The 14357-nt window shown below is 70.3% G+C and overlaps 4 protein-coding genes across 4 annotated transcripts; 3 read left to right on the top strand and 1 right to left on the bottom strand.

The window, feature by feature from the left end:
- Positions 1-2551: 2551 nt before the first annotated feature.
- On the bottom strand, positions 2552-3486 carry EMIHUDRAFT_197569 (hypothetical protein; the record flags this gene model as incomplete). The annotated part of the gene is made up of 4 exons (XM_005767290.1): positions 2552-2564; positions 2650-2807; positions 2901-2981; positions 3148-3486. The coding sequence occupies 4 exons, from the start codon at positions 3484-3486 to the stop codon at positions 2552-2554; spliced, it is 591 nt and encodes a 196-aa protein (XP_005767347.1).
- A 321-nt stretch (positions 3487-3807) lies between these two features.
- Positions 3808-4942, top strand: EMIHUDRAFT_432747 (hypothetical protein; the record flags this gene model as incomplete). The annotated part of the gene is made up of 1 exon (XM_005767289.1): positions 3808-4942. A coding segment is annotated over exon 1 (1104 nt), but the record flags the coding sequence as incomplete, so codon positions are not given.
- Positions 4943-7395: 2453 nt separating this feature from the next.
- EMIHUDRAFT_197567 (hypothetical protein) lies at positions 7396-8198 on the top strand (the record flags this gene model as incomplete). Its single annotated transcript, XM_005767288.1, has 3 exons — positions 7396-7480; positions 7545-7987; positions 8055-8198. The coding sequence occupies 3 exons, from the start codon at positions 7396-7398 to the stop codon at positions 8196-8198; spliced, it is 672 nt and encodes a 223-aa protein (XP_005767345.1).
- Positions 8199-9335: 1137 nt separating this feature from the next.
- On the top strand, positions 9336-12655 carry EMIHUDRAFT_197566 (hypothetical protein; the record flags this gene model as incomplete). Its single annotated transcript, XM_005767287.1, has 9 exons — positions 9336-9790; positions 9866-10101; positions 10442-10635; positions 10834-10944; positions 11071-11145; positions 11356-11436; positions 11566-11670; positions 12116-12387; positions 12580-12655. The coding sequence occupies 9 exons, from the start codon at positions 9336-9338 to the stop codon at positions 12653-12655; spliced, it is 1605 nt and encodes a 534-aa protein (XP_005767344.1).
- Positions 12656-14357: the final 1702 nt, after the last annotated feature.

The raw sequence follows: 14357 nt of genomic DNA, 5'->3' as shown, positions 1-14357 counted from the left end.
CCAGTCCTCTCAGCAGGGCGGGCAAATGCTCGGCGCCGGCCAGCGCGGTCGTATGATGGTCCCGCTGCGCGCGGCACAGAGGCGGCGCGCCAGCCGGGAGGCTGCGAATCTCGTACCCGGCGTGGGCGGCGAAACGCGCCAGCAGCTCGGCCCACGCCGGCACCCGCTGCGCGCCTTCTGGCTGCGCCGCCGGCGCACTAGCCAGCACGCCGCGCGCAAAGGCGTGGAGCTCCGCCCACGGCTCCGCAAAATAGACGGCGCCGCAGTCCGCCTCCGGCGGCGCGCCGCCCTCGGGCTCGGGCTCCGGCGGCGGCGCGCCCAGCCGGATCGCGAGCAGCCCGCGGGTGCGCACCGGCGAGAGCCGCGCCAGCCAGGCGTGCAGCACCGGCGACACCTCGCCGTCGGCGCGCAGCAGCACGAGCGAGCCTCCGTCGGCGCCCGGCATCCACGCCTCCACCGCGCGCGCCGAGGCGGCCGCCGGGACCGCGCGCGTGTGCAGCTGCACCGCCCCGGCGCCCCACCGCCACGCGTGCGCAAACGCCACCGCGGCCGGAGAGAAGGGCGCAGGCAGCAGCAGGCGCAGCGGCGGCCGGCGCCCAACCCACCCGACGGCGTCGAGAGAGGCGCGGAGGGCGCGGAGCGGGGAGAGCGAGAGGGCCGCCTCCTCGTCGGCGAGGACCGCGAGGGTGAGCCCTCCCTTCGACCAGTTGGCGAGCCGGGCGGGGGAGAGCAGCCCGAGCGCCTCGGCCGCCCACGCGGCGGAGCCCGGGGCGAGGGCGCCCGCCGCGAGGGGAGGGGTCAGCCGCGAGAGCATCGCCGCCGCACGCGACGCCGGGGAGGCGCCGTCGTCGAGCCAGTACAGCGCCCTCGGGCGGAGGGAGGACACCATCTCGTGCAAGCCCTTGAGCGCGGCGGCGCGCATGCGCATCGGCCGGTGCGACGCCGCCGCGCCGCCGCCCGCGCCGCCGCGCCGCCGCCCGCCGAGCACGTCGAGCGGCTGGCCGCGCGCGAGCGGCAGGTCGAGGAGGGCGAGCCGCCTCTCGTCGCAGTCTCTCCGCACAAAGCCGAGGAGAGGCGCGAGCGCGTGGCAGTGCTCCTCGCCCCCGCCCCCGCCCCCGCCCCCGCCCCCGCCCCCTGCCCGGCGAGCCAACACGGCGAGTGGCGTCGCGAGCTCGCCGCCCGCCACAGCGCGGGCGCGGATCGCGCCCAGCAGCGGCGCCAGCGCCCTCGCGTGCTCCTCGCCGTCGACGACGACGAGCGAGGGGCGCGCCTCCTGCCGCGGCGGGGCTGTGGGCTCGAGGTGCGCTCGAGGCGGCGGCTTGGAGGCGCCTCTCTCGCCCACCGACCGTGCGGGCGCAGCCGGCGGCCACGACTCGGCCACGCCTCGGCCACACCTCGCCGGGCCACATCTCGGCTGCATCTCGGCAAGGGGCAACCCTCGGCTGCCTCTCGGCTGCCTCTCGGCTGCCTCTCGGCTGCCTCTCGGCTGCCTCTCGGCTGCCTCTCGGCTGCCTCTCGGCTGCCTCTCGGCTGCCTCTCGGCTGCCTCTCGGCTGCCTCTCGGCTGCCTCTCGGCTGCCTCTCGGCTGCCTCTCGGCTGCCTCTCGGCTGCCTCTCGGCTGCCTCTCGGCTGCCTCTCGGCTGCCTCTCGGCTGCCTCTCGGCTGCCTCTCGGCTGCCTCTCGGCTGCCTCTCGGCTGCATCTCTAGATCTCGCGCCTCGAGCGGCTTACGGAGGGGCGCTGCCTCGCCCCACCGGAAGGAGGCGCCTTGCCGGAGTGCGCCCCACCAGATCCGGTCGCGCCTGACGAGACACGGCTACACCTCGCCCGATCTCGACCTCGCCCGATCTCGACCTCACCCGATCTCTCCGCGGCGGGCGCGCGCAATTTCGCTCCTCGGCCGAGACGAGCTCGGCGAACCCTCGGGTGAATCTCGAGTGAATCTCGGGGAGATCTCGGCGGGCACATCTCGGCTATGCTCGCGCAGTGCGATGGTGGGTGCGCCCCCCGTCGAGTAGCGCGAGTAGGCGAGCCGGTGGTCCGTGTCCCCGCCGAAGGAGGGGTCCCCCGCAGGGAGGACGTACGACCGCACGCCGGCGTACTTGCGCAGCATGTGCGAGAGGTGGAAGTCCTCCCCGGTGGCGTGCGTGAGCGGCGCCTCGCGGAAGAGGAGCCTCACCTGCTCACAGCTGCAGCCGTGAAGAGACGCCGTCAGCAGCTGCGCCTCGCGGACTGAAGCGTCGTCGCCCACTCTGTCTCCCCGAACCACGCCGAGCAGAGGTAGTCCACCTGGCGGAGATGTGGCCGAGATGCGGCCGAGATGCGGCCGAGATGCGGCCGGGATGTGGCCGAAGTGCAGAGCAGAGGGTGGCAGGGCAGAGGGTGGCAAGGCAGAGGGTGGCAGGGCAGAGGGTGGCAGAGCAGAGGTGGCAGAGCAGAGGGTGGCAGGGCAGAGGGTGGCAAGGCAGAGGTGGCCCGCCTCGAGTAGCCGCTCCACCGCGAGCCTACAGCGTGGGCGAGGTGGGCAGGGCTTTGATGCGGGAACGTGCAGTCTACTCCTGAGACCTGCAGGGGAGGGAGTGCAAGGCAGGCGGCCCTCTCTCGTCGGGACGCAAAGCTTCTCTCGTCCGATGGCGGCGCGCGCCCGTACGCCAGGTCGGGCACGTACAGCCCGCCAGAGCTGTTCTCCGTCGCGCGGTACGAGCGGAAGACCAGGCCCTGCTGCGGCGGCGGCAGCAGCCAGCCTATCGAGCCGAGCAGCCGCCGCGCGCCGAGCGGCGGCCGGAGCATCGCCACGTGCAGCAGCGCCTCGAGGTGGCGCCTGTCACCAGCGAGCAACCACTCGGGCACTCACTTCCACGGCGGGCGTGCAAGCTTCGCCTCCCGTCGCCTGCCCGGGACCATGTCGTCGTCGATCACCGCCACGAAGCGTGTCGGCGCGGCGAGGGCGGCTTGGAAGCGGCCATAGTACTTGAGGTTCGCCTGCCGCGAACGTCGGGAGGGGTCGGTTTGCCGCGGGTCCTTTCGGGTCGCGGTGGGCGATGCGTCCGCGATCCTCGGAGCGGAGGAGGACGATCCTCGAGTCGTTGTACCTCGAGACGACAGCGCCGAGGGCCGCGGCGAGCGGCGTGGGCCCAAATGCGCAGACCCAGATGAGCGCGGGCGGCGCCGTCTGCGCGAGTAGCGCCTCGAGCTGCCGGCACAGCGTGCGCCGGTTCCACACATTGAGGACCGCGGTGACCGGCGCCGGCTGACCAGGCCCGAGCCCGCTCGCGTCAAAGTCGGAAGCGGCTGCGAGGAGCTCGCGCAGCGTCGGCTGGCCCGGCCTCGTCCGGGCCTCGAAGGCACGCTGCCGCGCGAGCTGGCGCGAGCGCGGGAACAGCTGCTGCTCTGGAGGCGTCTCAGTCGACGTGCACGCCTCGAGGCTGCTGCCGGCCGGGTTCGAAGCCGGGAGTGCGCAGGCGGCGGTGAGCGCCGCGAGGGGCATGCTGCCGCTCGGACGCAGAGCACCGTCGCGAGTGGCGCCAAGGGTTCGCTCTAGAGCGTCGCCGTGGGTGAGAGGGTTTGGAGTGGAGGCAGCGAGGTGGCTGGCGCGCTCGAGCGCGTTGTAACTCGCGCTGCGCTAGGCTCAGACGGCGAGTTCGCGCTCGGATCAACAATTACTTTTTCGCAATTAGGTGCCCGGTAGGCTTGGCTGCAAAGGGGATTTTCGCGTTTTGTTTTTTTATTCAGGGTTTTGCAACTGATTCCGTTTGCAACAAACGGAATCAAGAAAAGAAACGACCGCAAAAGCAGGCGGCGTCTCGTGCTCGACCAGGATCGCCGTCCCGGCGCGAGAATGCAGCCGGGCTTGCCGTCGTGCAGCCCTTTTTGCTTCGGCTCGTCGTCAGCGACGCGCCAGTCCTGGCGCAGCCGCCCCGCCGTGCGGTCCACGGCCTTGCAGCCCGTCGACGCGCCCGACGACGTGACCGCGGCCGAGATGGAGGCCTTCATGGACCACATCCAGCCGAGCTTGTACCAGCCGCCCGACGACAGCGACATCGCCCATGAATTCACGGCGTGGCTGGCGGCGCGCCGCGAGACGTTGCGGACCGCCGCCGGTGCAGGCCGCCCTCGCGACTCGCAGGCCGACGTCGCCGCACCCGACGCCGCCGGCGGCGAGGAGTCGCCCGACAACGAGACGGGGCGCGCGACTCCGCCCGCACCTGCGCCGGCGGCGGCGTCCGGCCGCCGGCGCCGGCGCAAGCCGCTCGCCGGCGGCGGCGGCGAGAAGGAGAACGCGGACGTCGAGATGGACGCGCTCATGGTCGAGCGGCCCCGGCCTGCGCAGACGGAGCAGCGCTGGCGCGCCGTCCTTGCCGCGCGCCACGAGGATTACGACCGGGAGCTCGAGAAGGACAACCCGGAGCGGCCGTGGCACAGGGTGCCACACTTCCAGGGCGACGTCGAGGCGGAGTGCAAGCTGTGGGCAAGGGTCTCGCGTGCGCTCGGCGAGGCATACGCGCGTGACGGCTGGCGCATCGAGACCATCGAGTTTGACCCCAAGCGACCCGGGCAAGCCAAAACCGCGCGCGCCACGCGCCACAAGAGGCTGCGGGAGGCGGCGAAGCGGGCGGAGAGCAAGGCTGCGGCTGCCGCCGCCGCCACCGCGACGCCGTCGCCCGCCGCCGCCGCCGCGGCGGCGGCGGAGGCCTCGGAGGGCGCGGCGGCGGCGGAGGAGCTGAACGCGGTGCGGCGAGCGCAGGCAGGAAAGACCGCTGCACGGCTGTTCGAGCAGCTGGAGGACGGCGAGGAGGAGGGGGAGGGGGAGGCGGCTCGCGAGGCGTCAGCGCGCACGCTATCCATCGCCACTGATGCCTTGCTGGGCGTTCTCGACGCGGCCGACGGAGGCACCGTCGAGACGAAGGACGCGTACCAAACGGCGGACAAGCCGCTGGGCGAGGGGGAGGCGACGGAGGCGGTCGAGAAGGACAACATCACCATCGCCTTCAACAGGACCATCGTCCGCGAGGTGCGGCGGCTCCTGCAGACGTACGGCGGCGATCACAGGCCGCCGAGCATGGGCGCTGAAATGCACTACGAGCTCGCTGCGATGGAGGGCCCGTACGCTGACCCGAACGCCTTCTCGTGCGACCCGGACTCGCTGTCCACGCAACAGCTCGACGCGCGTTTGCTACTGTGGTACCGGCAGTGCCTCCCCAAGCCGCCGCAATGGCGCGCCGACCCAAAGCTCAAGCAGCAGCCCTGGCGCGGCGCCGATGAGCAGGAGCTGCTGCTGCCGCAGTGCTGGCCGTCGCATTGGCTGACGCGCGCGCGGCTGCTCGGCGCGCGGCGCGGCGTCGCGCTGACGCTGCGCGAGGCGGACGCAGAGGCGCACGGCGAGGCGCCGCACGCGCCGCAGCTCGTCGCGGACGCAAAGTTCGCGTTCGAGGTGGCGCTGCGCGAGCAGCAGCCCGCAGGCGCTCTCTATGAGAGCTACCGCCGCCTAGCGGCGGCTCTCGCGCACTCGCGGCGCACTCGCGCGGGGCTCGCGCTCCGCCACCTGGCCCTTTGCCCGGCGTGCAGCGACGCCCTCTGCTTCCCGGCGCAGCACCTCCCGGCCGTGACGCGCTACACGCTGCCGCCCGTGGTGCAGCGCGCCGGCTGCAGCGATTGCGACTACTTGGCGATGCGGCGCATGCTCGCCGCCCGCACGTCGTCGTACAACGAGTGCACCGCGAAGGACGCGGCGGAGTGGCTGCGCGGGCTCGAGCAGGCTGACGCCGTCAAGCACGCGTGGGGCGTCGTCGTCGTCGACGCCATCAACCGCCCGCCCCACGCGGCGACGCGGCTCGCCATCATGGAGGGCACGTTCGACCACGACTCCTTTGCCGCGTTCCTGCGGGCGACGCCCGGCGTGGCCGTGCCCTACTGTGGGGCGCATGGGCCGCCGCGGTCCGCGGCGGACGATGCGCCGATGCCGGGCGCGCCACCGGGCGCGCCGATGCCGGGCGCGCCGATGACGGACGCGCCAATCCCGGGCGAGCCGCCGGCCCCGGCGGCGGCGGAGGATGCGCCGATGCCGGGCGGCGGGCAGGACGCGCACCGTAACGGCTGCGCGTGCCCCGGGGGCTGCCTGGGCGGCCCCTCGTTCCTCCCGTTGGATCCGTGCTGCGAGTGCGAGGAGTGAGTCTCGTCGTCGCTTCCCACACTGCGCGGCGTGTGGGTGGGGGTCTCTGTTGATCACTGTACTGTACTCTCGCTCTCTCTCTCGCTCGCTCGCTCTCTCGCTCGCGCTCGCTCGCTCTCTCTCTCTCTTTCTCTCTCTCTCTCTCTCTCTCTCTCTCTGTGTGTGTGTGTGTGTGTGTGTGTGTGTGTGTGAGTGTGAGTGCGTGTCTCTCTGAGCTAATTCCTCTCCCGCCCGATCCTTGCTGCTTGCTGCGAGTGTCGGGGAGCGTGTGCGACCAGGGGAGTGAGTCTCGTCGTCGTGTCGGGGCGTAGCTGCTTTTTGGAAACATGTTTCTACTCGTTGGACCGGAGATGGGGGGGCAGGTGCACACCCCCTGCGCTGCTCAACCTCTGAGATGTTACTCCAGACACCGTACCGCCGTGTCTGTATCTCCCAACATCTCCCGGTCCCGCTACCCGCAGCTCAAAGCGACGTCTCCCCTAATCTCCACGGCACCCACCGCCCGCGCACACTACTCGCCGACGACTCGAGAGTCGCGCGCACGCACAACCCAGCCGTCGAGCAAGCGGGCATGACCAGAGGCGCCCGCGGAGGGACAACCGGGATCGCCCTCGCCCGAGCCAGAGCCAGCCCTGGCCCCTGGCCGCGCGCGCGGCCTTCTTTCTGGCCCGCATCCACCGCAGCGGCGGCCGCCGCTGCGAAGACTGCGGCCGCGCGACGCCTCCACGAGCATACGATCGAGCGCCCGGAGGGGCTCGGGCTGAGTGCCGTCGCGAGACCTCGGCACGCCTGCGCACGCCTGCGCACGCGGCAGAGCGACAGCGGCACCACCCTCGTCGGGCGCCGACGAAGCGTGCTCGCGGGTCGCCGCTCCGTCGACCGACGGCCGAGACACTTGCTCCGACGCCGCCCCGCCCCCGCCCCGCCGGTCCGGCACCGATATCTCGGAGGACGACCTAAGGAAGAGCGTGGCGGCGCGTCGCCGGAGGACGGCGCGCTCGTGCTCTCGCCGCGAGATCGAGGGGGGGGGGGGGGGGGGGGGGTTGTGTTTTTCTGTGAGTGCAGTCCGGGGTTGTGCGTTTCTCTAGTGCAGTCGGCAATTATAAAAATGAACGGGGGCACCGGGGTGCAAGTCGGCAATGGTGGGTCCCCGATCTCTCCCCCCCGAACGGCTCTCCGAAACACCAAACTCGTCGGAGTCGCCGCCGAATTTCGTTGACTGCTGCAATGCGTGCGATCGCCGACCCGTTGCTTGTTAACGATGCCAAGCCCGAGAGGGAGCTCACCACCAAGGCGCTCGCCGAGGCCCTAGGTGCGGATTCTCTCCCCACATCTCCCCATCTCTCGAGGCCCATATACCGCCATGTACGACCTAGGCACCTTCTTTCTCGCCCTCAACATCGGGATGTGCTCCGGCGACCTGGCCCCGTTTGCTGTCGGCGGCACGCTTATGATCATGGTGTACGCGTTTGGACACATCAGTGGCGGCCACTTCAACCCGGCGGTCACTCTCGCGGTCTACCTCCGCGGCAAGCTCGGGGACGCCACCAACGCCGCCTACTATGCCCTCGCCCAGTTTGCAGGCGCATTCGCTGGCGCGTTCGTGTCGAACATCCTCTCCGACGAGCCAGGCTACCCCGCCCCAGCCGCCGACGCGGGGGCGCTCAAGGCGCTGCTGGCCGAGGCAATCTACACCTTTGCCCTCTGCAGCGTCGTCCTCAACGTGACGACGACGAAGAACCAGGAGGGCAACTCGTTCTTCGGCCTGGCCATTGGCGCGACCCTCACCTGCTCCGCCCTCGCTGCCGCCGGCATCTCGGTGCGTGTCCCTCGCCGTTCTCGGCTCGGGCCCTCTCGTTGCGCTCAGACCCGACCTCCGCCCACAGGGAGGCGCCTTCAACCCGGCAGTCGGCACCGGGCTTCCATTGGCCGCCGCCGCCGACTTTTCAAGCGTGTGGATCTACTGGGCTGGACCCCTGCTCGGCGGTGCCGCCGCGGGTGCGGCGTTCAAGCTCATGGGGAGCGAGTGAGGCGAGAGCCCGGCGAGGTGGCGGGGCGCGTTTAGAGCAGGGGGCAAGCCGTGGCGGTCGAGGCCCGATAGAGGTGCCTCCCGCAGGCCTGCGTGAAGTCGGGACCCTGCCGCCCTGCCTATGATTCGTAGGAATACGCCTACGCGAGCAGCTGGGTAGCTGCCAGCTTGCGGCCGGAGCCCGCGGGACCAACAGCCTAGGGCTAGGGCCTAGGCAGGACTTGAGAGGTATGACCAAATGGTTTTGCACAATTCTATATATTCTTTCTGCCGCCGCCGCCGCCCGCCCTCTCGAGGTTCTCGAGGTGGATATCCTTTGGCCGCGTTGGGTAGCGAGGATTGGTGTAACCCGAGCCACGGAGGCGTGTTTTCTGACGGCCGACCGTCAGTGCACGGAGTTGCCCCTTCTCCGACTGCCCCGGCTAGTTCCCGAGGTCGCGCGGGAGTGACCCCTGCGTCCCCCGAGACCTAGCGCGGGTGGGTTGGAGGGGGCTCGCCCCGCTCCTCCCCATCGGGCCGCATGAGCGGCCACGCCTCGCAGATTCGTTTCTCGCGCCTGGGTCAGGCGCGCGGGGCATCGCCCTATTGGGCGGCGAATTATTCTTTCGCGATAAAGTTCTTTTGCCCTAGTGAAAGAAAGAAAACAGACAACCCAAGGCGCAAGGGAGGGATGGGAGGACGGCACGCCGCCACCACACAGGGATTTTAAGGAGAGGAGTGTGGTGCTAGCCGTCGCCCACCCTCGGGCGTCTCGCGTCTCGGGCGTCCACCACTTCCTATGATTCCTATCTCTCTTCGCAGTTTCTCACCAATTCTCGCAGCGACCTTCATGCCACCTCTCGTTCTTCCCACTCTCGTCCTCGTTCTCTCTCCTGCTGTTTCACCCTCTGCCCTAGTGTCGTGCGAATAGTTCTCCAAAATTCTTTTGCGGTGCTAGTGCCAGTGCGAGCCAGTCCCGTAAAGAAAGAAAGAAAGAAAACACACAACCCAAGGGAGGGATGGGAGAACGGCACGCCGCCACCACACAGGGATTTTAAGGAGAGGAGTGTGGTGCGCTAGCCGTCGCCCACCCTGGCCAGTCCCGTGCCCCGTGTGGTGCGAGATTGTAAAATTCTTTGCGCTTTCGCGGAGCCTGTCCATGCCCGACTCGTCCCTCCTCTCCACTCAGCTCGCCGTACAGGTCGATGCGTCGAACGTGCGGCGTGTCAACGCCATCGACGAGCACTGGACAAGTCCTCCGCTCGATCTGCCTCCGTACCTCCCGCCGGACGCAGACGAAGCCGCGCCGCTCGAGCCAGAGGCGCTGGAGGCCTCCGTACGCGCGCTCGAGCAGCTGCTTCGCGCGCCGATGCACGTCTTTTGGTCGCGCCTCCTACACGACCGCTCACTGTCCGAGTTTCTCGACGGCGTGCTGCGCTTCTCTCCCCGCGGGTTCGGTCGGTCGGCGCCGCGCGCTGATGAGGCCGACGGCTCTCCCGGCGAGGGACAGCTCCGGGCCTGCCTGCTGCGGGTACTGCTGCGGCTGGCCTCGCCTGAAAAGGACGGAGGCGCTGCGGCTCTCCCGCCGGCCGACTGGCGCTCGCATAGCCGAGAGTCGCCGAGAGTCGCCGTGATTCGGCGAGACATATCTGAGGCAGTGTAGACGCGGCGGCGCGGCCTGGGCTGTAGGAGCTCCCTCGTGTACGACCGCTGGCTGCTCGACGCTCCGAAGCTGCTCGACGCCTCCGCCCTCTTCGGCTTCTCCAACCCGGCCCTCGCCCGCCGGCTGCTCGCCTCAGCCGTCCGGCTCGAGCCTCGCTACGCAGACGACCTGGCGGAGGCGATCGGGGCGGCCGCCGAGGCGCTCTCGCAGGCGTCCGGCGCCGACCCGCTCGCCTCCACCCCCAGCGCCGGCGCGAGGCGTGGTCAGTCGGAGCCTCGCCCGAGCCCCCTCGGAGCCGACCCTCGGACCTGTCCTGCAGGCTCACGCGAGGTCTGGTCGCTGCCGTTCGCCTCTGCCGCCGAGCTGCGCTCCGCCTCTGCGCAAGACAGCGCCGAGGCGTGATATGCGCAGCCGAGATGCGGCCGAGATATAGCCGAGACATAGCCGAGACGCGGCCGAGATGCGCCCACCCGAGCGGCCGGCAGCGAGGCCGGAGGCTTGCGCGAGACTTGCGTGACACGGTTGCGCTCAGGCGGGCCGGCTGGCGCGGTGGGCGCTCGACTGCGCGGGCACGCTGCACGCGTTTCTGCACGCGGCGGGAGGCGAGCTCGCCGCCTCCGTCCTGGGCCGCTGCGAGGGCGGCGGTGTGCTCGGCGGGCGCGGGCTGCTCACTGCGGTGCAGTACGCCGTCGAGGCGGCGGCGCCGTGCTTGCGCGCGATCCTCCCGCAGGGCAGTGCGGCGCGGCAGTCTCTGCTGGCCGCCGTCGCGCACCTCGTCCGCGTCGCCGGCTTGCTGGTCGAGATCGCGCTTCCTCCCCTCCCCGGGCAGGAGGGGCGGGGGCAGGAGGGGCGGGGCGGCGGGGCCTCGGGCGGGGGCAGGGCGGGCGGGGCGAGGGGCGGAGCAGGGGCGAGGGGCGGAGCAGCAGCCAGGGGCGGCGCGCGCGGCGGAGGGGGGCGGGGCAGAGGCGCCGCCGCGGGGCTGTCGCGAGCGGAGGGCGCGCAGTACGACGCCCTCCTAGCGACGCTCGAGCAGCTCGCCGACCCGCGCGGCCGCCTCGCCGGCACCAGCGACCTCTACTCGCGCGCGGGAGTGACGCTCGACCCAGTCGCGGTGCGCGCGGCGCGGCGCGGCGGCAGCCTCCGCCCCTCCGCGCTGCGCGGCGGCGCGGGCAGCCTCCTGCAGCTGCTGCTGCGGCTGCCCGGGCCGGGCGCCCTCGGCTCCGCCCTCGAGGAGCGTGCGGCCGCCCGCGAGGCGAGCGGCGGAGCGGCCGCCATCGCGCAGGCGAGGAGGCTCCGCGCGCTCTGCGTGCCCGTCCCCATCTCAGCTGACGCGCCGAGGCGACGGGGAGGCGGCGGCGCGGCGAGGCCCGTGGCCGCCGCCTCGGTCTCCGCCGCCGCCGCCAACGCCTCCGCTGCCTCCGCCTCCGCCTCCTCCGCCTCCGCTCTGTCCAGCGGCCCGTCGCCGCCGCCCGGCCGCGCCGCCGCAGACGCAGCGGAGGCTGCGGCTGTCGCTCAGGTGCGAGAGATGCTGCCGGACGTGCCCGAAGAGCGTGTCAAGGCGGCGATCGCCTTTTACGGCGGCGATGTCTCCGCCGCAGTGAGCGCGCTGCTTGACCCAGACAGCCTCCCCGAGGCGCTGCGCCAGGGCGCGCCGCCGCCGGCACCGGCGGCCGTGCGGGCCACCGCGCCCGCACCGCCGCCAAGGCTTGCGGCCGCCGCTGGCAAGGGCGGGAGGCGCGGCGGAGGCAAGGGCGCGGAGCGGCAGCCGCTCGGTCTGCGCCAGGCGGTGGCGCCGAAGGGCGCCGCCATTGGTCGGCCGGCCGGCGGCGCGGTCGCCTCGCTCTTCCGGCGGCGAGCCGGAGCCCATTCTGAGCCTTGGTGGAGCCTCCCCTGCAGGAGGTGCCGCTTCGCTGTACGACGACGAGCTCGACGACTCGTGCCGCACCCTTCTGCTGCCGGGCGGCGGGGGGGGCGATGGCGGCTCCTCACCCGCCTCCTCTGCCGCGTAGGTACGACCTCCTCTCCTCGGGGCCCGGGATGCGCGCGCACGACGAGTCGGCGGACGACCGCGAGGCGAACGAGGCGGCCGCCGCATCACACCTCTCGGAGCCTTCTCGGCCCCTGCTCGGAATCTTCTCTGAACCCTCCCATAGGCGGCCGCCGCGTGGACGAGGGCACACTTGCGCGCAGAGATGCACGGCGGCGGCGGTGGCGGCGGCGCGGCGGGAGATCGGGCGGCGGCCGAGAGCGCACCGCTGCCGCGCACCGCCGCCGAGTGGCTGCGGGCGATCGGGCTGCAGCAGTACGAGGCCGCGGCGAGGAGCCACGGCATTTTGCGGATCGAGCTGGCGGCGGCGCTGACGGACGCGGACTGCGAGCGGCTCAAGGTTGCTCCGCGCGACCGCACGCGGCTCCTCTCCTCCGCCGCGCTGCTCGCCAAGCGCCTCGAGGCGCGCGGCAAGCGAGTCCCGCGCAGCGGGGCAGCCGACACGTCCGGGGGATACGCCGCCGTGTACGAGGAGCTCTCAGCGGCGGAGGAGATGGAGGAGTTGGGCGACGATGCCGGGGCACTGGCGGGCGCCGCAACGGCGCGCAGCGGTGGTGGCGGCGGCGGCGATGGCGGCGATGGGAGCAGGCGGGGCGGCGGTGGCGGCGGTGGCGGCGGTAGTGGCGGAGGCGGCACGCCCAAGCCCGCGCGCGGGCCGCCTTCCCGCGAGCAAGTGTCGAAGGACCGCGTCAGGAAGGAGCAGAATAAGGCGAAGGCTGCCAATCACAATCGTAAGCAGCAGGCCGCCCGCAAGCACCGTGAGCTCTAACCACGGGGCTACCATCGCCTCAGATTGTGATGATCCGACACAGAGCTTCTTGCGCATCTCTCGAGGTGACAGTGTATGCTTTTCGTGACGAAGATCGTAAAAAATCGCGTCGTTGTTTCACAGTAATCAGTATTGCAATAGGGGGTGATATAAAAGAGAGACACACACACAAAACGCAAAAAGAACCTCGCGCACACGGACTCCACGACGCTACACGACGACAGTGCGAGGGTGTGTGAGAGCGACAGACTCAGGCAAGGTCTTATACCGTGGTCGGGAGGCGGGTCCACAGCCGCCGTCCCAGGCGACGAGTCTGGGCAGTGCACGCAGAAGCGATCGCACACCCTTTGTTGACTACGTCGTTGAATGAAGATACGAACCCAATCCCCGATAATTGGGATCGGGTAATGACACACGAGAGAGCGTGAATGGGTAATGACACACAAGAGTGGGAGATCAAAAATAAAATATTCTTAGCTTCAAGCCCCCCTCCGAGACTAGGGACAGTCACCACAGATACATACGTCGGTGGGAGTGCCCCCCGCCCCCACTTGCCCTGACTGCACAGGATAGCGTGCCCCGAAAACGGCGACACATAGTGGGGGACACTGCGCAAGGAGGGGGTGCGAAAGCTCATTGGGGTGCTAGGTGGGACCATGAGGGGGGGTGGGCGGGGTCCTGTGGGGGTGAAATGTTGCGCGGCGAATTCGAACCTACCCCCTCGCCGCGCCGATCCTCACGCGGAGGGTAAAAACCCTGTGGGACAAAAACCCCCCCGCGGTCGGCAGTCTTCAGAGTGGACCCCCCCCTCCCCAGCCTCCCCTGTGCATCTCGCACCCCCCCCCGCTCCCCATCGGTGACTCGCGAAGGACACGGACACTCGGGGTGAGGGGGGGTCCCCCCGGAGGGGGCTCTGGGGCATTGTTGGGTTGATCGCTCGTGCCGATCTCGGGTCGATCTCGGGTCGATCTCGGGTCGATCTCGGGTCGATCTCGGGTCGATCTCGGGTCGATCTTGGGTCGATCTCGTGTCGATCTCGGGTCGATCTCGGGTCGATCTCGGGTCGATCTCGGGTCGATCTCGGGTCGATCTCGGGTCGATCTCGGGTCGATCTCGGGTCTCGGGTCGGTCTTGGGTCGGTCTCGGAGTGGTCTAGAAAAGAAAAAAATGTGGGGCGAGATGAGGCGAGATGAGGCGAGGTGAGGCGAGGTGAGGGGCGATGAGGCGAGGTGAGGCGAGATGAGGCGAGATGAGGCGAGATGAGGCGAGGTGAGGCGAGATGAGGCGAGATGAGGCGAGGTGTACCTCGGCGAGATGAGGCGAGGTGAGGCGAGATGAGGCGAGGAGAGGCGAGATGAGGCGAGGTGTGAGGCGAGATGAGGCGGGGTGTGAGGCGAGGTGAGGCGAGATGAGGCGAGGTGAGGCGAGATGAAGCGAGGTGAGGCGAGATGAAGCGAGGTGAGGCGAGATGAGGCGAGATGAGGCGAGACTAGGAGGCGAGATGAAGCGGGATGTTGTGTGGCTGCTTGTGCTTCCAATCATGCACCACAACCTTCCTTACAAGTGACCTTTTGCTCTTTACGCTGCCCCTCTTTTTTTCTCGTTCTACCCTTCCCACCCCTCTTTTTCTCTCCACTCATTCCTTCTCCCCCTCATCTTCCCTTCCTTCTCTTCCTTCCAACTCTTCTATCTTTCTCTTTAC

This window comes from Emiliania huxleyi, assembly GCF_000372725.1.
Source record: "Emiliania huxleyi CCMP1516 unplaced genomic scaffold EMIHUscaffold_5, whole genome shotgun sequence".
In the NCBI taxonomy this organism is placed as follows: domain Eukaryota; phylum Haptophyta; order Isochrysidales; family Noelaerhabdaceae; genus Emiliania; species Emiliania huxleyi.
Note: the sequence above shows the minus strand (reverse complement) of the source record. Positions and strands in the feature narration are given on the sequence as shown.